Genomic DNA, 24,984 nt, shown 5'->3' on the forward strand with positions numbered 1-24,984 from the left:
GGCTCCATAGCTAAGGGCTGCGAGTCACCTGTACCAGAACTGTGCTACCTGCAAAACTTGTTAAAAATGAAGTATCCCCCACCACCTCTGCCCATTCTTAGCTAAATGAAGATCTCAGCAACCTGAGGTCTAAATTTCAGGCAGCCCTGGGAATCCGTGTGAATAAGTAGGTTCCTAGGTGACTAGGGCCCATTGACACAGGAGGACAACTGCTCCCACCTTAACAACCTCTGACTAGTTGTCGCCATCTCACTGAGACTGTCCTGGCTCAAGAGTTAAGAGGCACAACCCAGTCTTCAGCTGTCTTTCTGCTTTATCTGACCCCCATCCCAACCCCTTCTGGCACAAGGAAGAACAGTAAGAATCTTCCAAACAATTCCACAAAGACAGCAACCAAATGAGGATGCAAGACAGCAGTTGTTCAAAAAAGATTTTATTTTGTGATCTGTGTCAAACTGCCTCATTCTCAGTGCAGGTGATCCCTCCTCTCCAGGAAACAAGAATGGAAAGAGGGGAGTCTTTCGTGAGGTCTCAGCCTCCACAAGGCCCTAGGGAAACCCCACACAGTTCTGAGAGTTGATGGGAATCCCAACAAAGACTAGGGTGGGTGAAAGGCAGTGACAAGAGGGGTGGTGGTCACCAGTCTGGAAGCTGGGGGTTGGAGAACCCTGTCCTTAGACCTGCTCTGCTTTGGGGATGGCCATGTGCATGATGGAAAAGGAGAAGTGAGGAGATTTCTCTTCTATCTTGAAGCACCCTTGTCTGGGCATGGCTTTAATTCTGTTCAGGGCTCAGGTGAGAGGAACAGGAAATTGTTGTGGGCTGGCTACTTCATAAGGTGTTGCTGCTGGTGCTCCGGAGTCCAACACCGCGGACAAACTGCTCCAGCAGGCCTCCGATGGCACCAGAGGGACTGGGGGCTGCTGCTCGAAGCCCCACTGTGCTGCTGTATGCGGCCAAGAAAGCTGAGCGTACTTCCTGCAGCCGAGTCTCCCGCTCACTCAGGGCTGCAAGCCTATGGGGAGGAAAGGAAGGAAGGAGAATGGAATGAACGCATTACCCTGGGGCAGGATCCAATATCCTCATCCTCACCATACTACCTATCCTTCTGCCTTTGCTAGCATAGGCCAGCACAGGTCCTGTGGCCATACTACCCCTGTAGTTCGGGTCCTAAACATTTGGCTTTGTTTCCCTCAAAAAACCATTCCTCTCAGCTCTCAGGCTACTACTGTTCCTACCTAGAACCAGCACGTTTTAATGGCACACTGGGGAGTGGGGAGAAGGTGAGCAGGAAGGAGTTTGCCAACTGTTGGCTTCCATTCCTCCATGAGAATAATGTGAGGCGCAAATATGAGACTTAAGGAGAGACTGCAAGATGAGGCATCAAGCCTTGGCTGACCAAAGATCTCAACCTTCTTGAGGCCAGGACCTGGAGCACTCTGGGAGAAGGTTCTTGGCAGTGTCCTGAAGAGGCCAGGGTCCTCAACCGGAAACACCTGAGGGTCCAGCTACATCTTTAGTCAACTGTTGTCCCTAGGGAAATAGCTAGCAGGGTGCTGACTTTTCTAGCAGGATTCCTGTTCTGATTCTATTTGCTTTTCCTTCCCTGGCCTCTACAGAAACTGATCACAGAAGACGAGAAGTCCCTCTTCTCTCCTTGGCCTGGAAATACAAGTCGAGAAGGGGAACAAGTAAAACAAACAAACAAAAAAACCCCAAAGTGACAAGTGCATGAAAACTCAGGCTTATCAAAGGATGAATTCCATGAGGCTATTTGACACTTTGAAAGGTCTTTAACAGAAGAGAAGAGACTTGAGATACCAGCCACACCCAACCTATGGTTAAAAGGTACACAGTCTGGGGGTGAGAGGGACATGGAATCAGAGGACAGGTCAGGAACTCACATGGTATTCATCCTAACTGTCTCCTGGAGGGCTTTCTCCAGGGATTACAAACCTATATGACTCAAGCCCTCAGGTTCCCATCCACCTAAAAATTAAGACTAACTCCGACTACTGACTTACACCCAAACTCCCCCCAACAGACCAATCCCTGTGTAATCCCTCCTGGGAATTTGTCAAAGTAGCAGCAATGTCTCCAATTCCCAAGTGCAAATGACTTGTACTGCAGGGCCTGGGGAAACAGATGGGAGATATGAGGATAAATGACAGTCCTGGGGTAGGTATGGGGAGAACAGACTGAAGGGAAGTAGACTGGTGGGAGTGGTGGGTATGAGTGGGTGACTAAGTGTGGAAGAGAGAGAGAAGCAGTAAGTACTAGGGTGAGCAGCTCTCGCAGCAGCACTAGGAAAACGGAGCTGATACTGGAGTCCTGCAATACCATGAAGAACTCCAAAGTCTCTCTTGCCATTTGGGGGAGACACATGACCCTAGATCTTGTTTACTCTCTAACTGGATTTCACATAGGCTGGAGGCCATGTGTTTTTCTGCTTTTCCTTAGAACATATAATGAGAAATTCAGATTAGTAGTTTGTATTCACAGGGAATATCCAAAGGTCCATACGTGTGTGTTCTCCCTGCCCCTTATTTCTGGGAGGCAGAAGGAGGAATCAGCCTATTTAGAGATAAGAAAACTGGAGCCCAGAGAGGATAAGTGATCCACCTGAGGATACACAGCGGGTAAGGAATAGGAAGTCAGAGATGAATTAGCAGGCTCAGAGAAGTCAGGGCTGACACCACAAGACATAGCTGGTAAGGCAGAGCAGTCAAGAGTTTGACTAAATTTCTCTGATAACAAAGCCCAAGCACTAAATCCACATACTGTCTGACCTCAGCAGGAATCAACCCCGACCCCCATCCCTACACTGCAATTTTGGAGGCCTTGAGATCACAGAGAGCCTAGCTTTCCTCTGGCAACCTGCCAGATCCTGAGGGTTGGCTAGGAGCTCAGAGAGCTGCCCGTTTCAGTGGTTAATGCCAGTTAAGTGAGGGGTGCTATCAAGCAGGGGCAGAGATTTTTGCATCCTCCAGAGATGGCTCTTAGGCCTATTCCATCCTGTAATCCCAAGGTCTGGCTTCTGTCTGCCCTCAGCAGGGATCCTTCTTCTTCTTCTTCTTCTTTCTAAAATTTTATTTATTTGATAAAGAGAGAGCACAAGCAGGCGGAGCAGCAGGCAAAGGGAGAGGGAGAAGCAGGCGCCCTGCTGAGTAAGGAGCTTGACATGGCTCGCTCCCAGGAGCCTGGGATCATGACTGGAGCCAAAGGCATTTGCTTAACCAACTGAGCCACCCAGGTGCCCCAGATCCTTCCTAACTCCCCGGGGCAACTCACCTCTGACCAGTCAGCTTTGGTGGCTATAAGCCAGATTCTGGTGGTGACAATGAACCCCCAGCACCTGAAGTTCATTCAGCCCTTCGTGGGGAGGAGCAAGCCCTGCTCCCCAGGCCACTAGAGGCTCTACCCTGCCTGACATCCATGAAACAGTAAAGCAGGCATGGGGCAGGGGGCTGCCACAGAGGCAGCCACTCAAGCAGATACATATAAGAGTTGGAAGCCCAGTACTGGAGCCTTAAAGCAAGAGGATTTTATAGGCTTGGGATTTGATATCCCCATCCAATTTTCTTTCCTGACTAGAGGCAAAAGCAGAAGACAAAAGGAAGAAGGGGATGGCAAGGAACCCTTGGTTCTGCTCAGAGGAGCACATCCCTTGAGCTGACCTAGCTCCATTCTGGCTGTGGTCTCGACCATACACCTACCTTCACTACCCCACTGTTCTGATTTCAAAGGATTCTGATGTCAGGCAAAGCCTTGGACAGAAATAGAACCTTCTATAGTTACAGTCCAGACAGCTTTCCCTCAGGGTGTGCCCCAAGGCACCTGTGGATGAGTTTTGGAGGCTTAAGAGAGTGAACACACACTGCAACACACATCCTGAACAGCCCATGAAGCCTCTTCCATACCTCAGGAGTCCAGGAGCAGTGAGGTATACTTAGCTGAGACTGGGGAGGGGCAGGAATCCCGGGCCAGCTGCTGCCTCACTCCTTAACCAACACTCTTGATTGCTCACCAGCTTCTGATATGGGCAGGGGAGTATCCTGCCTTCTCAAGCAAGACACTTACAGACAACTGTTAGGGAGCTCATCCGGAAAGCTGAAAGGGAGAGAGGAGTCTGTGTGCAGGACAGCCCGTTCCTGAATACTGCCACAGCCTGTTACCATCTGCCAGCTGCCAAAGTCTGTGGAGAGAGAGGATCCGGGCAGGGGATGGTCCACTGATCTGGGGCAGAGAGGAGAGAGAGGGGAGATGATGCACAGTCAGTCATATGCCTGACAGGAGAGGCCCTTTGGAGGGGTGGGGGTGGGGCTATGGTGGTCCTAGGCCATAGCCACAAGCTTCTGTTGGTGGAGCTTCTGTAAAGTCAACCACTTTCTTCAAAAGTACAAAAACAGCTGGATAGGTTATGACTGAGAAAGAAGAGTACAGACCATAAGGCAGGCTCAGCTGTGAGGACAATGCTTTATGCAAAGACTTAGAGAAGCAAAAGAACAAGAGCAAAGCAGAATGAGAAGAGGTGAGCCATCAACCCAAGCCTCAGGTCAGGGCAAGCCTGCCCTGGTGGCTGACAGAGCAAGTACAATCTCAGCAGCACCAAAAGGAGGAACAAGGCTGGATGCCCCAGGAATCAGGGACGCAGGATCACCTCGTACCCCCCACCCCCCGCATGCAGATTGGTTGGGTGGGCAAGGCAGAACCCTGGGGCCACTGAACTCTTATCAGAGCAATGGGAGAATAAGCTTCTTGGGGACAGGGGAGGGTGGTGACCTAGACTGAAAAGTGAGGTGATGGGAGCCCTGAGGCACCTCCCACCCCACACACATATGCTTTCTCTGCAGCACCTCCAGGAGCCATAGTTTGTATTCACAAGCATCAACCCAGCGACCTTAATGGTTATGCCCTAAAGGGAAGGGATGGATTTGGCAGGCAACCTGACAGCTTTATTAGGCCTTTTTCAGATGGAGGTTTGGGCAGTGCAGGGAGAGGAAAGTTATACTGGCAATCTACTGCTGCCATCACCTTCTCGCTGATAGCTAACCTGTCTCAGGGCAGTAGCCCAGTCACTGGGGGTGGAGGAGGAAGGGAGGAGATAGTAAGACATCAAACAAGGCCCTTTGATCAGCTACTCCAGGTCTCCATCCCCAGGGGTAAAGCATCTTTGATGTTTGACCCTTTATTCTTTAATTCAAGAATAGCAGAAAGTACTTCTATAGGAACCCAGGAACAGAGAAGCATGAGTGGTACAGGGGGTCGGAAAGAGAGAAAGACATTCATTGACCTTGGCCCACCCAGTTAGCTGGCATCAATGTCTCCAAGTTTGAGGCAACAGCCCTCATGAGTAGCCATGCCAGCCTCATCCTCAAGCAGCTGCCACCTGAGTGATGCTCTGACCAAGTACTACATCTCTGGTAATCTTTAACTACCCTTATCTTAGAGACAGAGAAAAATGACAGTCCAGACAGGTGCAGTACTCAAGGTCCCGTAGCTAGTCAGTGCAAGAAGAGATTTTTAAAGCCAAGTTTGATTACAGATTTGTCCTACAACAGAAGCACCTTGAGACCGGGGAAACATGGTTTTCTATGTTAAAGCTGCCATGAATAGGAACCCCCTGCAACACAGAGACTTCCACATTCATCATTCCTGCTAAACTCTGGAAGGTGTGCGACAGCAGCATTAGGGATGAGAATAGGACATGGTCTGCTACCTGGTGGAAGCCCCCTCATGCCCCACGAAGCAGGGTTTCCTTATTTCTAAGCTTGGCAGGACTTAAGCAGTCTGTAAATCAAAGAGACAGCTGCCCAGGAGAGGGCAAATCACATCCACAGCCTGGTAGTTTCCCTGTGCTTCCTCCAGGTTTTGCTGGGCCTTCAGTCCCCGTAACTCGACTCAGGTTACCCTGGCTCCCCAAATCTCATCTACTGTTTAAACTTTAAGGGCAGATTTCCTCTTCCAGTTTTAGCAGTCTGTAGGAAAACAATGGCTAAACACCAGAGTATTGAGGGAATGGAAGGGATGCTGAGAAGGATGGGGCACTCCTGGGGCTGGGAACATAGAGGTTCCTTATGTTCTCCAGCCACCCCACCCAGGCTATCAGAGACTCAAACTACCAATGGAAGGAGGACAGAAAGATGGGATATGAGGATTCCTGGTCCCCTTAGGCTAGTCACTTCCCTAGCATCCAGAAGTTAGCACTACCAGGCAAGAAATACATCTGGGGGAGCCAGGATGGATAGCTGTGGAATGAAGTAGGCAGTACAGATAGCAACAGGGTGTGTGATCCCAGGGGACATAAAGCCATCTCAGCAAGCAACTGGCTGCAGACAAATCTTCCTATTTGAGGCTTTTGCCAAAGAAAGGGTTGCAAAGCCATTGTTCAGCAACTGGGTTTGACAACAAGGGACTATGCTAAGCAGAGAGGTGCTCCTAAGTGCCAGTCTGGATTAGCTGGCTGGAAGGGACACCTAAAGATGAAAGCAAACAGTCACCAGAAGTAGTACCTGCACCTGCCAAAAGAAAGAAGGAATACTTTCAAGATATTCTCAGTACACAGGTAATTTAATCAGCTTTTTAAGACCCCACAATCTACTGCCCTGTGTCTTTACTCAAGTATAAAAAAGGCAGGAAAAAGAAAAGGGAGAGAGAGAGAGGTCTGAGTTCTAGCTCCTAAATCTATCTACAGAGCCAGAGGGAACATGGGGCCAAGCTACCCTCAAACTGGAGAACTGTGGAGCTGATGGTGCTTCCAAGGTCATTTGTCCACATCCCCAGGGCTTGGAGGGCTCAAACTTCTGCCTAGGAGACTGGATTTTTGGCAACATTTCACTCCCTTATCTGGATACTGCTTAGGCCCCTCTTTATAGCACCAAAAGAGCTGCAACTCCCACTCCCCTCCCCCCCACCAAAACCATGTCCTGCCAGATACCCAGTGTGGGCAGGACTCAGGCAGGTTATCTTTTAGTTAGTCCTTTTTGGAAAAAGAAACAAGAATACCCACACAAGCAGAGCTGTCCCAACCCACAGAGCTGAGGCATGAATAAACAGGTCTGTCCTGTGGTGCCTGGCCTGGCCTTTTACCCAGATGCCTAGTGCCCTGAAATGGCCCTCAGGTGAATAAGGACAGGTCCTTCACCACAACTAGTTTACTGAGCATTTGTGGAAAGGATGAGCATTTACTATGTACCAGATACTTAGTTCTATTAACTCATTTACACCCAAATTTATGGAAGCCAGGATCATCAATCACTTGATCATTGAAGGTGGAATGAAAAAACTGAGCTCAGGAGGGAAGTGATTTTTCCAAGTCACACATAGCTAGGAGTGGCAAAGCTAGGACTGAAACTTGGCCCAAACTAGCCCCATAGTATACTGATCTTCCTTCCTGATATGGGGTGGTAGGGGCTTCAGGGATTGGTTCAGGAATGGGCACATAATTTTCAACTGGCATAAAGCACAGAGCTTGTGATTTGTGGTTGGAAGGGAGGTCCTAATGTGATTCCTGGATGGGAGAAAGGAAGCAGGGTGCTCAGGAGTGGCTGTTCACTATTAGGGAAGCTGGCCAGATGACAGAGCTAGCATGTGGAAGGAAGCAAGGGAAAAGAACCACAGGAAAATGGAGTTGGAACCTTGACCAGACTACACCTGAAGGTCATATTTTCCACTGGACTTTTCCATAAGAACCAACAGTGTTCCCTTACTACTTAAACCTGTTGAGATGGGGTTTTTGTTAATTGCATCTGGAAGCACCTGAGCTGACACAGAAGGCTTGAAGGTACACAACTAGGAAGAACCCGGAAGTTGCCTGTCTAAACCTCTGATTACATAGATGAGAAAACAAAAAATCAAAGCCATCAAGTGACATGTCTGAAGTCATGTAAGGAATGAATGTTTGATCCAAGACCTAAAATCCCAAACTCTGAGGGGGCCTAGATGTCACCTCTAATCTACACTTATTACCTACCAACCCCCAAGCCTTTAGATGATGGTCCCGTAACTTCTGCCTAAGTGAATGCTTCCAGGAATGGGGCTTTAGGGAAGATTCCTTCAATTCAACAAGTTCCTGAACTCACAAAGCAACTGACTTCAGAGATGGCTAGGACAGGATTTCTTACCACATTTGGGAAAAAAAAAAAAAAAAAAAGGAAAAAATGTCAGTTTTCCCCAGCCCAGACTTTAAACCTTTAAACACTGGTGTGTGTGTGTGTGTGTGTCTGTGTGTGTGTGTGTGTGTGTGTGTGAGAGAGAGAGAAGAGAGGGGGAGAGAGAAAGAGAGAGAGAGAGAGGAGGGAAGAGGTAGAGAACATCTGCATTCCCACAGCAGCTCAAGAAATATGTTAGGATTCTAAGTGTCCTTTTCTGGGTCTTAAGCTGGCAATGCCTTTAGGCTTCTTACCACTCATCCTTGGTTTGAAGCTATGATGCTATGCAAGACAATGTCAAACATGGGACAGGAACCCTATGTGTTGCAGAAAGTCATCTGGTTTCTCTGCCTCATTAAACACAGCCTAGGACAGAGCTCACTGTTTATAATGAGCAGTTGATATGTGGTGGAAGATGGGGAAAGAGAAGCTAGCTGGGCAACAGAAGTTGGTTCCTGTGTTTCTACTTAGCTATTCAACCAGACTGCTAGGTGTCCCTCAGCCAAGTTGATCTGCTCTTTAGGCAGCTTAGCTTCAAGCTGGGCTCAGTGGTGGCACCATCCCTCCTGAGGCAAGAATAGTGCTGTGCTAGCAACCTCCCACCCCTAAAGATGTCTGACTCTGGAGTAGATACCAAGGCCACATGGGGCTGAGCCACTTACTAACCAGGACCTTGGGAGGCATGTGAGCTCAGAGCGTTGGCCCTGCCTCTTCTCAGCCCCCAGCCCTGCAGCTGATTAGAGATTTAAAATGGTCCAGAAATGCAGCTCAATGAGAAGCTGTAGCAGTGGCAGCTAATAAAGCAAAAAGCCACCAGCCTTCTCAGAGAGGAGAATGAGCTTGGGACTGGATAAGAATTAGCACCCCACAGAACTTTTTTACCAGCCCAACACCTACTTCTTAACTTCAAATAAAGCTTTACTGGCTCCTTTCCTAGGGAAGTCCTGCTTTAAGAGAGATACGCTTATAGAATTTGGAGCATTCAAAACCCTAAGAATTCACATAATGAGGGGAATTTCAGCTGTCACAGATAGCTTTACTAAAAGGTTTCTTTCCATAACAGTTCCCCCTACTGCATTAAAAAGCTGATTGGCTGTTGTTACCTAAGAGAGGCAGGGAAGCTAATGACAGGATCCCTCAGGCACTTTAAGCTAAAAGAGACTAAATTAATTTTAATGTTAATGGAAATACATAATTAGAATGCTCCAAATCTGAATAATCTTGTCTTTCAGAAGCTCTGGCAAACAGGCAGCCAGTCCAGAACCTTGTTGCCTGGCCAGACCAGCCGGGCTCTAAGCGGGCATTCCCAGAATAGACCGGCAGAGCCAAACACTTCAAAGCAGCCCAGCCCACGCCTCTTCAAGGCCCTGTGCCCCACTTTGGTCCAGCTATCCCAGCCTCGACTAGGCTAAGCACACAGGGCTGAAAGTCCAGAGGACACCCCCAACTCTCCTCTGTCTCCTTAGGCAGGGGCCTTTGTAGCTCTCCTGGGCCAGCCCTAGGAGTCTGAGCCACCCAGTGCAGGCAGAGAACCATTGGTGAGACTGAAGGAAATGATCACAAGATTGGGAAGTAGGATCTCTTGGCAGGAAGAAGGGGATAATAAAAAGCTGGGGTGTGTGAAGAGGTGAGTACAGCCTCAGCAGGAAGCCCTAGCAGTTGGACAGTTAAGGCTACAGCAGGACCCGAGAGGATAGGAGGACTCTCTGGACTCCTTCCCCACTGTTCAGCAATGTTGCTCAGGCAGGAAGGGAGGTAGGGTCATTGAACAAGAGTTCCAGCCCAGAACTGCGAGGATTAGGTCATGGTACCCCAGACCCAGGGTAGCCCTGAGGAAAGCCAGGCGTGCAGACAAGGGTGGCATGGCAGTCGGCACACACAGAGGACAGGACCGAGCACAGGCATGTGGCCTTGTTAGCCTGACACCATATCTGCCCAGCTGTCTTCATCAAACCTCCTGTGAGGTCAGAGGGGTCATGGTCTTTGTTTAGTATCTAGTAGACTCAGCTACACCACTGGCAGACACAGCAGCACTCCAGGTTGAAGGGCTCACCTTCAGAGGTGAGCACACAGGACTCCCCTGGTCAGTGCACTCAGTGGGACTCCTACTGGCCTAGAGTTGATCTGCTTTGCTGGCATGGGGAGGGTGCTCTTCCTCCACTGCCTGCTTTTACCCATGGAGAAAAGCCAGAAGGTAGGGATAGGGAGGGGATTCCAGAAATTTCAGGTCTTTTCTTGTAATATGCCTGTGACTTTGGGGCTCAGTTTCCTCACCGTTAGCAGGCCTGCTACGAGGAAAAGACCTAAAACTTTTGGAACAGTCCATTTCAGAGCTGGGTTCAAACTGAGGTAGACTCCGCAGCTCATACTCTTTATGCTAAATGCCTCTTTCTCCTTGGAATTTATCAAGGACCTCATAAGTCACAGACTGCTTTGTTCTCTCCAGAAGGGGCAGACATTCTCAAGACTTGAGAAAACAAAGCAATTCACAGGATTCTTTCCTTGTGGGTATCACATAGAAAAAGTTGTACGGGGTCAGCCAGGAAATGCTTTTCCCAAGTGCCAGACCATCCCTCAACCCTAAGGCCCTGCCCAGTATTCAGCTTTACTCTCTTTTAGGGAACACTATTCCTGCAGCACACTCCAGCCACACCTGTCCATCTGACTGAGCACTTCTCAGGTGTACAGAGTCTCCCAAGGTTTGCCTGAACCACACATATCTAACCTAACTCCCTGTCTTTTCTCTTTACTGCCTCACCAATCCAGACATGGAATGCAAGAACCAAGGACTTTGAGGATTTGGATCCATCTTGTTAAGCAGAATGTGAGGGCCATGAAGGCTGAGACCCACCAAAGGCAGCCCTCACCCTCTGCCCATCACACTGCCATCAGTACACTTATCTGCTAGGGCTCTGAGAAGGAATCTCAAATCATTCTACAAACCAGCTCTTACTCAAACATTAATGCATCCTCCAGACAGGGGTAGGCCTGCAAACTTGTCAAACCCCTCTGCCTCCTGGGTATACTCCCCACCAGGCTGCATGCCAAGGAACTCTGTCCCAAGACACCATCTTAGACACCAGCTCATGGGCTGGAACCCCACTCTCCAGGCTTATTAAGAGGGAAAGACTAACCACTTCCACCATTAGAGGCTTTGGAGCTCCTCACCTGGGTTTGGGGACCTCCAGGGGACTGCTACCCATCCTGAAAAAGTCAGAATGGTTCGAGGATGAGGAGCTGGAAGACTTGGCTTCCCCCAGCCCCTGGTGGGAAGGCAGGCGGTCCTCCGAGAGCTGTGGCCGATTCCAGAGCACACTCTGTGGAGAGGATGAGTGGCTCTTCCTCCTGCAGTAGAAAGAGTAGGGCTGTTGGCCAAGGCGCAACCCCAGGCAAGCCCTCTGCCCACTTTAACCAAATGTCAGGGCCCAGTCCTTACTTCCACTGGGAAAATGCCATATGGAGATGGGTACACATTAGCATTCCCTCAGGCTCAGCCATGAGCAGCAAGGATTGGGTCTTCATAAGAGGGAATGTCACATCCAAATAACCCTATACTACTCGCCTCGGAGTACACACTAGATTCCTAACAGCTCAGTAACTGCCTCTCCTTGTAATACAAAAGTTTGAGTCATCTGTCTAGAGACAGAGTCATCAGATTCTCAGAGGACTTCACCCTCAAACAAGTTCCCAATTCATAATCATCATATTGAACTCACTGTTTTCTTCTTTTTTCTAACTGGCCCCACATCCCCAAGCAAATGATACAAGGGAGCTCCCCCAGGGAATCTCTTTTAACACCAGCCTCCCCTCACCCCACCCTGTCTGCCCATCCTTGAGGCTTCTTTCTTCATCCCACAGGGAGCCCCAGCCCCTTATGTTCCTGGGCCACCACAGACAGTGCCCCTCACCAACCAGATGGCTGGCCTCTGAGGTCTAGGAGAGACAGCAGGGCATGGAGCTGTGCTCTCCGCCCTACTGTCGGGGGCTCCCTTTGTACTTGGGGCTCCCTGGAGCTCGTGGCCCTGGGCCACAGCTGTGAGCAAGCTTAGTTCTAGCCTGGCCCCTCACCAAGATGCCTGAGTCTGTGCTCCTGCAGGGAGCAGCTCCACGGCCTCATAGGTGAAACTCCCGGCAGCTCCTGGGGAGCTTTCCATGACCAGAGAGAAGTCACTGCCAAGGCTGGTAGTGCTGCCACGGTCCTTTCGTCCTGAAAGAAGCAAGTGGCATCAGTCGGCACATTATCTTCTCAAACTACTGGTCCCCTAGCTCTTCCACACCATACAGCTGGAAAGAGAAGTTTCTAGAACAAACAGTTCCTGCATGGTCTATACTCAGAAAGATGCACAGATGCAAGGAAATCTGTTGGGGCCTATAACTCACTCAGCATACATATATCTTCCAGAGTGAAGCCTGCATCGCGGGCTGGCAAACTCTTCCTCCTGTAAACAGAAACCAGAATAGTGAATTACATTCTGGGCTGGGGTCTTCTTTGTCATCTCCATGCCCAGCATGCTGCGTGCCTGGGAAAGAAGCTCCAACTCACTGGCAAATCAAGTCCTACCTAAAGTGTTGCAAAATGTCAGGCCACTACTGAAAGGCCAGCAAAGTCCGACTCCTTCTTTTCACCTTGGCCCCTCGGCGTTCAATCTGGCCCAATACACCTAGGAGCTTGGATTTGGAAGGCAAGTCCACTCAAAGACACCAACTCTCAGAGAGTTTGTAAGGGAACTGCCAGGCAAGACTCCTGTGTTTCCCAGGCTGGAAGCAGATCCTGTTCCACAGTGGTGGGCTGCAAAGAGATGCAGACACACCTCTGCAGGACCAGCAGAAGGACAGGCAGAAGAATCTGCTGTCTCAGCCAGAGATGGGGTGCTGGGAGTCTTCCTGTCCCTAGGCTGGCTTTTCACTACAGCAATGTGCCCTGCTCTCCTAGTCACCAGAGACCACTCCTTTGTCCCAAAGCCTTTCTGTTTGCATGAGTGCAGGCTGACCCCAGCCCTGCCTCACAAGCAGGAGAGCCTCTTTCCCCACTGGCTGTCACCAGGAATCCCTACCCTGGCCTCAGAGGGAAGGCAGGGATGAGATGCTAACTTGCCAAGCATGCAGGAGAAGCCAGGCAGGGAATCAGACGGTGAGTGAGAGCCTGCCTACTCTTCCCATAGTGGCCCTTCCCAGAGTACCCTGCCCAGTGGGAGAGAACAGATGTCTCCTCACCTCTGTGTCTTCAAAGCAGAGAACTCCTCAGAGATGATATGCTTCAAAAAATTGAAGCAGAAGAAGAAAATCTGAAGAAACCAAAAAGCAGCACACATGAGAAGACAGCTTTCTCCAAGGAGAGAAATCTAGGTGACTGAGCTCCCAGGAGAGGGGAGCCAGCCACCTGGTCAGCCCCTGATGGACAACAGCCCTGCCTCAGGGACCCTGATGGATATTCTGCTCTATAAATGGTATAAATGGGTGGGAGAGGGTTTGGCAGGCAGGGTAATGTGCCTGGGTTAGGGCAAGGAGGGAAGGAAAAATGTACAAGGGTAAGCCAGTGAGTTTTCAAACCATCTTCAAATTCAACATGCATGTTCTCAAGCCACTGAAAAGGATAAAGAGAAGGCAGCTTTCCCTGCTCAGCCTTTCCTAAGAATCCCAAGGAGAGAGGCTAACTGGGAAGAACAGCTGGGAGAGAGATTATTTGGGGGTGAGGAGATTAATGGGCACTGAACATGATGGAAAGGAAAGGGACCAGATTTTGTAGGAGGAACACCCAGAAATAGTAGTTCAGAAGAACCAGGGATGAGGGGCAGCCAAGGTCTGGCTCAGAGTCTGAGGTGGGCAGGGGCAAGAGGCGGATCCTGACCTCTAGCTGCAGTCCCACCACCTCTCTCCTCCCTTCCAGCCAGTGCCCTAGTCAAATGGGCCCCCATGAAGTGCACACAAAGCAGTCTCTGCAGTTTTTAAACAAACTTCCCAGTGATTCTGAAAGGTGTGGTCCCATCAAACCCTCACTTGGATAAACACAAACATGGTATCCCAGAGCCCCATATGATTTCCTCAAACAAACACCACCACCCCCACCAAAAGGGAGGGAGGGTACCCCAGGTTAGGTCAGTATGAAAATGTTGGGTTACATAAAATTAAATAGGTGTCTTCACCACAGACTCTTTAATCTTTAATATGCTAGCGTGCTGTGAACCTCAAGGGCTGGGGAGGAGGACAGAGTGCCATTTAACTGTTTTGTTTGTTTGTCTGTTTGTTTGTTTTAAAGCATCAGCATCTAGAGTGTCTGGTAGAGGTAAGAGAAAAGCCCACACCCTGAAAACTAACCCTTCCAGCTGAGGAGACCCTCCTGTTGATGCTGAGAGATGGCCAGGGTCTGAACCCAGAGCCCAGTGGACTTGGCCTCATCCTCTGTCCAGTTTCTGAAGGCAGAATCTGGCTGGCTCTGAGGGTAGGGGAGATGGTATGGAGGGCAGAATGTTCGGGAGCACCAGTCAGTCTCCAAATGAGAGGCTGCAAAGGGGCTTTACGTGCTGTTTTCACTGCCAAAGTCACTGCCTCTGACAGAGTTCATGGAGGCCCCTGAGGAACAGGCTTATGAGCTCTGCAGCCCTGGCAGATGTGATAAGCACTCAGAAGAAGAGATTTAGAAGGGGAGAGGAGCTGCTGAGAGGGAGGAACAAAAGGAAGAGGCACAAGATAAGATGCTTGAAAAGAAGGCAGCCTTAGGAGGGTGAGAAAGATGGTTCAGGAAAAAGGCGGTGGGGGGGGGTGGACAGGGGGCAGAAGAAAAAGCGCTAATGCTATGCGACAGCTCCCACCCTGGACACTTAGACTCATTCTCTTTGTGAGGAAGCATGATCGACACCAGGAGATTCAAGGTGAATCACATTACTCAAGGTCACCAAGTAATAGGTGGGACAAACAGGGTTCAAACTCAGGTCTGAGTCCAGGTCTGCATGCAGGGAAAACAGGCTGAAAAATAAGCATACCAAAGAGGCAAAGACTGCAAAAAGTAGAAAAGGATGGGGTATAGAGAAGGCAGAGAGAGGAAGAGGGGACAGTGCCCAGAGAGTAAGGATCCTGATCCTGGAGGCCGGCTGGCTGTGCCTGATCTGGGTCTGTGCCTGGTGTGGATCTGCTCCCTGGGCCGATGGGGAGAAGCTGGGTAGGACCTTGCTTGCTTGGCTGGCCCTGGGGCTTAATAGTTGCTGAATGGTGTGAATAGGAAAGAGAGACTGGGAAGAACCTCTGGGCTGTAGCTGTAGGGCTGAAGAGCCCAGGAAAGGCTTGTAATTTCATTCTATAACTGAGTGCATAAAATAAGGTCATCCACATGAGAAAGATGGCAGCAAAAGCAAGGAGAAGAGGACTGACAGCCGGAGGTCATGGCAGCCATGTGGGAAAGCATTATTCTCTACTGCACAGGAGAGGAACAGAGGCTCAGAATGGGGGCTATTGTGCTGGTGCTTTTGTGGCCATGCTGCCTGATCCCTGCATGCACTAGGCAAGGAACTGCCCACTATGTGTGGACGCCAAGCAGGATGTCGTGCTGTTGCTCTCAGAGCCCCGGCATTTGCTCATGGTACCCACCTCCTCTCCTTTGCTGAGCCGATCTACCAACATGTGCCTGCAACAAGAATGCAAGGAGGTCAAAGCGAACAGTGCCCCAAGACAGGAGGGCAAAAGGGGACTTGGAGTTATGGGGACAGACCATGGCTTTGGCACCACAATCTCAGGTGGGGCCTGACAGGCACCTTCTGTCTTTCCCAAGGAGGTAGAATTGTCTTTACCTCTAACCCTGTCACAGGAGCCACCACACCCACATACACACAGAAACACTGTTCCCAAGGCATTGTGCCCACCCAACAACCTAACATTCCCCGAAGGCTTACCCAAAGAGGAACCAGTCATAGGCCACGGTTAGGTAGAGGATCTCAGCAGGCTTCAGGGATGTGTGGATAAGCCCATCCTGGAAAAGACCAGAGAGACATGCTAAAATTAGAAAAATGACTCCCCATGACAAAGCCCTCTCCTAGTCCCAGAAGCTGAACTGCAACCACAGACCCAGTGACAACCAGGCTGCCCAACAGTCCCCAAAATAGTGTTAAACCTAACACGTGCTCTGAACACCTGGGGTTCCTCACTCCCAATCTCTAACTTCTGGAGATAGTCCTACTGCTCCCCAGAGTAGATCTTGGAAGATCCTTGACCCCACGGCCCAGCGCATCCATACTCACAGCCCACAAGGAAAGGCGTAGGAGAGAGATGAAGAGGGGGGTCCGATCCCAGCCTGAGATACAGTGTACCAGCAGCCCGCTGTCATCTATTCAGGAGCCACGCAACAGGAAACCCAGAGGAAAAGCAAATATGGATGCATGAAAAGAGGGCATACCACCACCCTGGTCTGGTATCAGAGAGCCATACCACCCCCAGTCTCCCTCCTCCTGGTGGGCCTCCCCAAGATTCTTCTCCCACCTACTCCCAGAAAGGGGTAGGTGGAAGGCACTTGTCTCTGTGCACACCATTTCTTCTTCTTTCTGGCTACTTTCTAGAAAAGCAGTACTGTTTGGATAGTACTGCCCAAGTCATTTGGGGGGGGGGGCTGACATGCACATCCCCACCCAGCATTTCTCAGGGGTCCCTACAGATATTTTGGAAGAAGACAATTCTTCAGTGTGCTGGGCTGTCCCAGGAACTGCAGGACATTTGGGATTCTTGGCTAACATGAACCAAATGTTAGCAGACTTCCTCCAGTTCCTACAACACCCATTTTTCCAGAAGCCCCTTTCCTCTAGTTCCTACAACACCCCCTTCTCCATAAGCCCCCTTCCTCCAGTTCCTACAACACCCAGTTTCCCAGAGGCAGTACTGCTCCAGGTAGAGAACCATTGCCTAACTCCAGAGGTAGGCATGTGCCCTTTTTGTACTTGGTCACAGCGACTGCTTAAAGGATGGGCACTTGACCTAATCTGGGCCAATGAGCATGAGCTCTGAGAGAGGCTCTATCTCTCTTCTGGGGGAGGTCAGATGGTAGGAAACAAATCTAGAATGGTTACAAAGCTAATGAGACAGTGGGTATGAGAAACGAGGAGATTCTTTGTGACATTTCTTAGGCACCTGGCTCTGTTTTGGGGCTTTCTTGGTTATGTAAGCTTAATACATTTCCACTTCTTTAAGCAAGAGCAACCCCACAGAAGTCTTGACTGGTATTGATGAGTTTGTCAGTCCACCCTAGAGACCCTGAGCATGATGGACCCATCCAACCAAAACACCCAAAACAGGGGCGCCTGGGTGGCTCAGTGGGTTAAAGCCTCTGCCTTCGGCTCAGGTCATGATCCCAGGGTCCTGGGATCAAGCCCCGCATCGGGCTCTCTGCTCAGCAGGGAGCCTGCTTCCACCTCTCTCTCTGCCTGCCTCTCAGCCTAATTGTGATCTCTGTCTGTCAAATAAATAAATAAAATCTTTAAAAAAAAAAAAGAAAGAAAGAAACCAGAACTGATTTTTCTCTCATCTTCCTGAATTAGAAGAGGCAATTCTGGCCCCATGCACAACACTGATGATCAAAGGTCAGCTGACCTAGTGTAGAAACACCGTGCATAGTTCAGATGGTAATGAGCTCACAATTTTGTTTTATTAGGTTTTGAGGATGTGGAATAAAGCTGCCAATGGACAAGGGAATCCTTAAATCCTTCTCCCATAAAGCAGAAGGTAGGTGCGTGACCCCCAAGAAACATATTCACAGTATCACGACCTGGGAATACCCAGAAGGCCTCGGGCAGAGGCAGACTCACCATCGCTGTTAATTATGGAAAGCAGCAGTTTCAGGTAGTTTTGTGTTTGTTGCACCAGGTCCCAACTCTGTTAAAGAACAATAAAAGGTGTCTAGGAATCAATATGTAACTCAGACTGAGAACTTAAGGTATTTAAAAAATAAAATCCAAGGGTTATTCTTGGGCAACAAGTACCCCAGCATCTTGGTCACAAGCCATAGGCCCCAAATCCCAGATAATCTGAGATTTCACTCCCACTCCAAGAGCTCCTCCCTCCTCTCTCTGTACCCTCACCCTGTGGGCCACCCTTACCCTGCATTCTAACATGATGTGATGGTGGAGCAGGAAGCCATGCAGGGGCCTGGGCAACTCAGAGCCCCACACCCAGCAGCATTAGACACACATTAGCCTCATCTAAGCCCTGGGCTCCCAGCATGGCTGTCTAGGGAGTTGATAGAGGCAAAAACAGAGTCTTGAGCCCGTGAACACTGGTGCCAAATGGAAAGAGCCATTCTTTTACCTGCTATCACATCACAGAAAATATCAACCTTCAACCTCCTCATCAACCATGTTTCATTCACTTTTTACTGCTATTCACTACATACTGTTTTTTTTTTTTTTTAAGATTTATTTATTTCAGACAGAGAGAGAGCGAGCAGAGCATGAGTGGGATGGGGAGAGGAAGAGAGAATCCCACGCATGGAGCCCCATGCAGGGGGCTTGATCTCATGACCAAGATTACCACCTGAGCTGAAACCAAGAATAGGACCCTCAAACAACTGCGCCACCTGGGTGCCCCTGTGTACTTGACTTTTGATGAATAATAATTGCAATCTGACTGGCAGACAAAATCTTTTAAAACAGGAGGCCCATGAGTTGTGGGGGCGGGGAATGAAAAATAAGAAAAACTGCAAAAAAAAGTATAGTATAGTAGTTTGTTCTAGCCCAAACAAAAAGTCTAAACCAGATGCTCTGAAAAAGTCTATTGGAATTTGGAATTCCATGGAAGGGCCTGACCCAGTTCTGAGGCTCCTTTACCCCCATCTGGGGACAGCCTCTCAACATAACTGCTTATAAGTGTCCTGGGGCTGTGTGGAGAGGCTAGCGGGTGCCAGTGAGAGAGCACTTCCTGGGGGAAGGTGAACATGGCACCTGTAATTGGAATGGTTTTCCCATGAATTTAAAACAGGCTCATTTACCTGACCCTCCCACAGTCCCTGGAGAGTTATGACCTACTTTCAGCAGCCCTAGAGACGGCCGCTGCAGCACTGCACTAATAAAGTCATTACCCATAGTAGCACAGGGGTCTTGTCACTCAGCTGGCTCAACCTGTCATACACACCACTGCCAACAAATTTCCTCTGAGCTGTGATTCTTGCAGGTGTGGAAAAGCAGGAGGGGCGGAAGGGAGGAGGCAGGAACCGTGCAGCAGCACAAAGCCCAGGGAAAGGCGCAGCAGCCAGGAGAAGGCAAGAAGTGACCAACAGCTGTGGCCTGCAGAGCTCTAATAACCATGGTGGCTACTGGAAGGGGACATCAAGGACCAAGGAGAGGCAGCAGATACACTGCACCCAGTGTTAGGGTAGGAACCACAGGATCCCAAAATCATATAGCTAATCTGACCTGGGACAGAACCCAGCCCTGCCAGACTGTGAGACTCACATTTATAGTCACATGCTATACTGAAGGGACTTCTCTGATAGCAGAGTATGAAACTAAAGTTTGAGGGGCCTGCAGAAGGTAAGGAAGATCTGAGAAATGCACTAAAATCTAGACTCAGCACTAACTCTCTCGTCCTAAGTGCTCCACGACCAAGTCTCTGGGGACAGAACTCAGCACCACGCCACTGCTTACGTGTCTATGCTTGGAGTACTCTTCCCCATGGTTGGCAAACTCCTACTCATCCTTCAAAGGCCCAGCCCTATTATCTTCCACTGAGACGTCAGAAGCCACTGGTCAATACCTCTACTACCCAGGTGATGCTTATGCTATTACCTTTTTTCCTAAACTGAGCCCAGTGAAGGTGGAGGCTATTTCAGAATCTCTGCGTCTACAAGGCCTAGAGCTTCAGGACTAGAAGGCATGTGTGGGATGTTACTTCTCTGACTATTCATGGTCAGGGGCCGGCTTGAGGAGAAGCAGACACTGGAAATCGGGTCTTATGGCACCGAAAGAATGAGCAGACCTCTAAGAAATTCACGCCAGTTACATGGAGGGCAGGAACACCCATACAAGTACTGCCAGAAGTGTTCCTGCACTTGTGAACATCACTGAGGGCCTGCCCCTGAGAAACAGCAGTGTCCATGACGGCCCCAGCCCCCTAATGGGGCCGTGGGAGAAGGAAGACAAAGTGAACTTCTGCAGATGTGCTGACTAAAAGGAGACCTGTGGGATCATGTAACCAGCAAGCTGAGCCTATTATGAACCAAAGGGACCAGTAGGGAAGCTTCCTGAAGGTAGTGGCATCCATATAAGAGGGGAGGGAAAGGAGAAAAGCTTTTTCTGGCAGAGAGAACAAACAGCACATGCAAACCTGGAGGGCATTCTTCCCTAAGGGGCTGAAAGGAGGTCAGTGTGGCCGGAGAAGAGGGAAAGGACAGCTAGTCACAAGCACAAGGCTGGACTGTGTGGAGCTGAGTGGCTCACTAAGGGTCACTTGGCTGTACTCTGAGGAAAACAGGAAAGTCAGTCAGTGCAGTCTCAGGAAGGGGTGACAATGATGATCTTGTTCCATCACTTGAGTATTCCTATCTGCCAGGGCCTGTTCAAATGCTTTACGTTCACAGTTTCCAGCTCCCCCTCAATGTGGCGCCCTTTCAGACATGAGATGCACCCAGATGACAGTAGCCCAGACTAGGCTAGGGGTACAGGAGATGGAGGCAAGAAGATCTGAAGAGTTTCACCAAGGGCAGAGATTTAGAGAACTGATGGACCTGGCAATGGATGTGGGAGGAAAAAAACTCAAGTTTTGACTTTGAGCATCCAGGTAAATGGTTGAGGGCCTGTGATGCTGTCGGTTGTGGCCAATTCCATTTCAGACAGCTTGAGTTTAAGGTGGATGAATGAAGGGGACACTGGTAAGAGGTGATGTAGATGTGGATCCCCAAGAAAGGCTTGGCCCAGAATCCTGGGTCAGGTGATAGCAGTGGCCTGACGGAGTGGACAGGAGATGAGGTCACCTGGGGGAGATAAGGAGGAGTAACAGGGAGTCCTGGACACTCATGCTGAAGGGGCTGACAAGGCAGAGCAAAACATACCTGGCTGAGGAAGAGGATGGTAGAAGGCCCAGTGAGACCAAGTGGCTGAGTAATGCCCTGCCTTCCTACTTTTGTGCCTAGAATTTTATTAGTGTTCACGCCCTTGAGTTAACAGGCTAGCAGCCCACTTCTGAATTATCATCATTAAAACTGATCTGGCACTTCAGTTCAGAACCACTTTCATACAATGACCATACTTGAACCTTGCCACAACTCTGAAATAGGTGTTGTCAACTCTACTTTTAGAGGAAAGTGAGACCACTTGCTCAAAACCACAAAGCCTGGAGAGAAGGGCCAAGCAAGCTGGGGTCTAGATGCAGGGCCTTGAGATACTAAGCAGAACTACTCCTCATATGCACAGGACTCCTTCCTAAAGAGACATACATCCTAAGCAGTGTCAACACATTAAACTCCTATTTGCACCTTTAGTGAAGTAGTTCATCAAGCCCAGTTTATGCATCAGAAGAATAGTGCCAGAGGGGCTCCTGGGTTGCTTGGCCAGAATGAGCATCCAACTCTTCATTTCAGCTCAGGTCATGATCTCAGGGTCATGAGCTTGAACCCTGTGTCATGCTCCATGCTCAGTGGGGAGTGCCTGAGATTGTCTCTCCTCTCCCTCTTCCTCCGTCCCTCTGTCCCCTGTGTGCACATGCATGTGCTTGCGCACTCTCTAAAATAAATCAATCTTAAAAAAACACGAGGCGCCTGGGTGGCTCAGTCGTTAACCATCTCCCTTCGGCTCAGGTCATGATCCCAGGGTCCTGGAATGGAGCCCCACATTGGGCTCCCTGCTTGGGGGGGGGGGGGGAGTCTGCTTCTCCCTCTCCCACTCCCCCTGTTTGTATTCCCTCTCTCACTGTGTCTATGTCAAATAAATAAATAAAATCTTAAAAACAAAACAAAACAAAAAACCAGAATGGTGCCAGAAACAAGAGTAAGGGTGGCGAGGGGTAGGGCCCACTTGACACCTCTGCATACAACAAATTAAGAAGGAAACCTGCAAGTTCCTTTGGCCACTCAATCTGTCTAGGTACTACCTAGGACTTGAGACCAGGGGATAGGGTCCCCTAAACCATTTCTTCTCTAGGCTTCCGGGGCACAACAAAAAACTGACTTGTTCTTCTTCCTAAGTTCCCTCCTGCAGAAATATCTGCATAGAGAACATCTGATACCACTCTAACTCATTCGAATAGTTATGCAGTTATCAACTTTGTAATCAACGGCTGGTGTAAAAGATAAGCACAGCCTCTGCCTTTACAGACCACTTACAGTCCAGGACATAAAGCTCAAGGGGATATGGGAGCACACAGCTGCCTAATCGGTGTTCCTGGCCTCTCTGCCAGAGGGAGACATCAAGGCTGTATGGGAACTGCCCAGACCCAGGGGCAAAAAAGGGGAGGGAAAAAGATTGTTTCCTAGGTAGGCGCTGGCTTGGCCTGTCTGGCTCTAGGCTCTGTGCCAGTTTCTGTGCTGAGGATGCCCAAGCCATGGTTCCCCATCCTCTGGGAGTCAGTCTACCAGAGATGGAAAAGCAGATCTCTACATCAGTGACTACAAATCAGTGGAAAATTCCATGACAGATATGCCCAGGGTCAATGGGAATGCAGATATAGGCATCCAACCCTCTGGAGAGAGGGGAAGGGAGGTACACTGGAGTAGTCTTCCTAGAGTGTACATCGGAGCCGAATCCTAAAGGCAGTGTGGCAGCCAGATGAGATGAGGTGAGAAGTGGCAGTCAGACAGAAGGAACAGACATGGAGAAGGCAGTGGGGAGAGCAAGGCTACTAGTCCTGACTGAGGCAAGTGACAAGAAAACTGCTGATGGCCTTTAGGTTTCTACACTGGGCTAAACATGCTTAAGACTGGGGCCCCTTCCATGGGGAGAGGGGAGAGGAGCACAACAGAAACAATTTTAAAGTTTCTATAATCAAACGAGGTCAGACAGCTCTGCACTTCCTCTGGCAGAACATGCATTTAAAAGGAAAAATGAAAAAAGTCACTAAAGCCCAGAGCTGGAAACACAGACTCCATGAGGTCTTCTGGAAACAGAAGCTGCTGGTGGACGTAAATCTTTGAGTGAGTCATGATCAGAAAGCTTTGATTTTCTGGGCCAAGAGCAAATCGGGAGAGAGCTAAATGGATAAGCAGCTCCTTCTTTCCTAGGCTGTGTGTGAGAGGTCAGAGGGCACCAGCCGGACCTTCTGGTTCTGCATGAAGGACTTCTGGGGCAGGCATCAGGGATCCCCTCCATCCTCCTCCCTTATCCTGCCCTGCTCCAGTCAGGCCCCTTACCTGATATTGGCTCCAGTCAATGTTCAGAGAGGAAGTCAGGAAACCAGGGATGCTCAATGGGGCATCGACATAGTCCTGAGGGTAGAAAGACACTTGTGAGATGCAAGAGGCCACCAGGAGAAGCCATGGTGACAGGCAGGTCATAACCCTGAAGCTGTGGCTACCAAAGGCAGGCATGACATCCCTCCACAGTGCTTGCCTTCTCTGGGCCAGAAACATATGCTGCCCTAGGAGGGACAGTTTTAAAATCAAAGGGACTAGACACTGCTTCCAAGTGGAGTTTTCCAGTGGGCCATTCTAGTGTTTGCTGCCAAAACAGACATGATGAATCTATAGTCAGCATCCAGCAGGCTCCCGTGGCCGGCTTCTGCCGACTGGGAAAGGAACAGAATGCTGGTCCCACTTTTTACGCAGATGGTAGAGCAGAGAGGAAGGATATTTCCTAACCTGTCCCTGAAAAAAAAAAACAAAACCTTTGAAGAAAGGGATAAATTAAAAGGGGAGAGGAAAGCATATATGAGAACTTCAACATATACATACAAAGACAAGAGGGAGGGAAAATAATGATACTCATCCATGGCAGAGAAGAGAAAGGAAAAGGTAGTTGTTTTCCCCCAAAAGACTGCAAGCTGTTCTCCATGCCCTCCCTTTGCAAAGAAATGTTAAGACCCAAGTTGATGATTGTTACTGCTCATACCTGCTTCCAGTTAAAAATGAGCCCTTCAGCCATGTAATCCCGATCCTTATATTCCTTGAAAAATTCACAGCCTGGAAAAGAAGTGCAGAGGTAAGACCTCACCTTTGCTAGCCCAGTTTCCTGAGATGCCTCTGGGTGCTAAAGGACCAAAGCAGCTACCAAGTCATAAGCTTTTCCGTACTGGTGGGCCCCATATGTGACCACAGCTGACAAGGTTGTGGACCAGCATGGACAGGCAAGAGCTAGTGCTCCTTCGGTTTCCAGTTACAAGCCTTCCTGATAAGGTACTGTCAGCCTGCAGATCTCTTTGTATCTTTCTCCATCTGGGCTCAGTGGATACTGGTCACTTCTCCCTGATTTCAGGTCCTTTGTCCTACTTGTCCCTGAAGTGCCAACGGCCAGCAAACAAAGCATGGTTTACAATCTGAGTGTCAACAGCACTTTTCTCAGCCACCTCCCTAGTAACCGAGGATCATTTTCCCTCCTACCACCAACCTCACAGGCCTCTGGTGACATAGTAGAAAAGATCATAGACAGTGCCTGAAACATGACAGGTGCTCAAGAGACATGTCCATCTCCAAAAGACCTCGCTGAGAGGTGCTTTCCTATCTCATTCTCTAGAAAAACTGTAAGAAACTCTGCCAGAGTAGGCCCTCAGGAATACAGAGAGGAACTGTGGAGAGAAAGGCTTTCAGCAACATTCTCGGCTTCAAATCTCAGCCTTTCACTTAGCTCTGTGACTGCAAGCAGGTGGTGTAACTTCCCTAAGCCTTGATTTTCTCATTTATGAAATGGTTAAAAATGAAACAATACATATAAAACACTAG

At 49.5% G+C, this 24,984-nt stretch overlaps 1 protein-coding gene and 1 long non-coding RNA gene across 8 annotated transcripts in view; one reads left to right on the top strand and one right to left on the bottom strand.

Annotated features, from left to right (window-relative positions):
• The window catches only part of LOC125109134 (uncharacterized), a 50,938-nt gene that overhangs the window by 20,845 nt on the left and 5,109 nt on the right, over window positions 1-24,984 (top strand). The window contains exons 1-2 of one of the 2 annotated variants that reach the window (XR_007130132.1): window positions 1,490-1,848; window positions 17,779-17,849. This is a non-coding gene — a long non-coding RNA (uncharacterized LOC125109134). Of the gene's footprint in view, window positions 1-1,489; window positions 1,849-17,778; window positions 17,850-24,984 lie in introns of those variants that run through there. The other variant, XR_007130133.1, reaches the window with a different exon arrangement.
• The window catches only part of MTMR14 (myotubularin related protein 14), a 47,188-nt gene continuing 22,621 nt past the window's right edge, over window positions 418-24,984 (bottom strand). For 3 of the 6 annotated variants that reach the window (XM_047745685.1, XM_047745675.1, XM_047745717.1), the window contains 12 exons: window positions 24,158-24,228; window positions 23,461-23,535; window positions 17,933-17,999; window positions 16,379-16,464; window positions 16,034-16,110; window positions 15,732-15,768; window positions 13,365-13,435; window positions 12,531-12,589; window positions 12,219-12,357; window positions 11,319-11,495; window positions 4,081-4,236; window positions 418-1,015 (listed from right to left, as the gene is read on the bottom strand). In XM_047745685.1, the coding sequence (XP_047601641.1) occupies window positions 832-1,015; window positions 4,081-4,236; window positions 11,319-11,495; window positions 12,219-12,357; window positions 12,531-12,589; window positions 13,365-13,435; window positions 15,732-15,768; window positions 16,034-16,110; window positions 16,379-16,464; window positions 17,933-17,999; window positions 23,461-23,535; window positions 24,158-24,228 (1,199 nt within the window). In that variant the 3' untranslated portion in view covers window positions 418-831. The remainder of the gene's footprint in view (window positions 1,016-4,080; window positions 4,237-11,318; window positions 11,496-12,218; window positions 12,358-12,530; window positions 12,590-13,364; window positions 13,436-15,731; window positions 15,769-16,033; window positions 16,111-16,378; window positions 16,465-17,932; window positions 18,000-23,460; window positions 23,536-24,157; window positions 24,229-24,984) is intronic. The other 3 variants (XM_047745699.1, XM_047745691.1, XM_047745710.1) reach the window with 2 other exon arrangements.

This window comes from Lutra lutra, chromosome 1 (genome assembly GCF_902655055.1).
Source record: "Lutra lutra chromosome 1, mLutLut1.2, whole genome shotgun sequence".
NCBI lineage: Eukaryota > Metazoa > Chordata > Mammalia > Carnivora > Mustelidae > Lutra > Lutra lutra.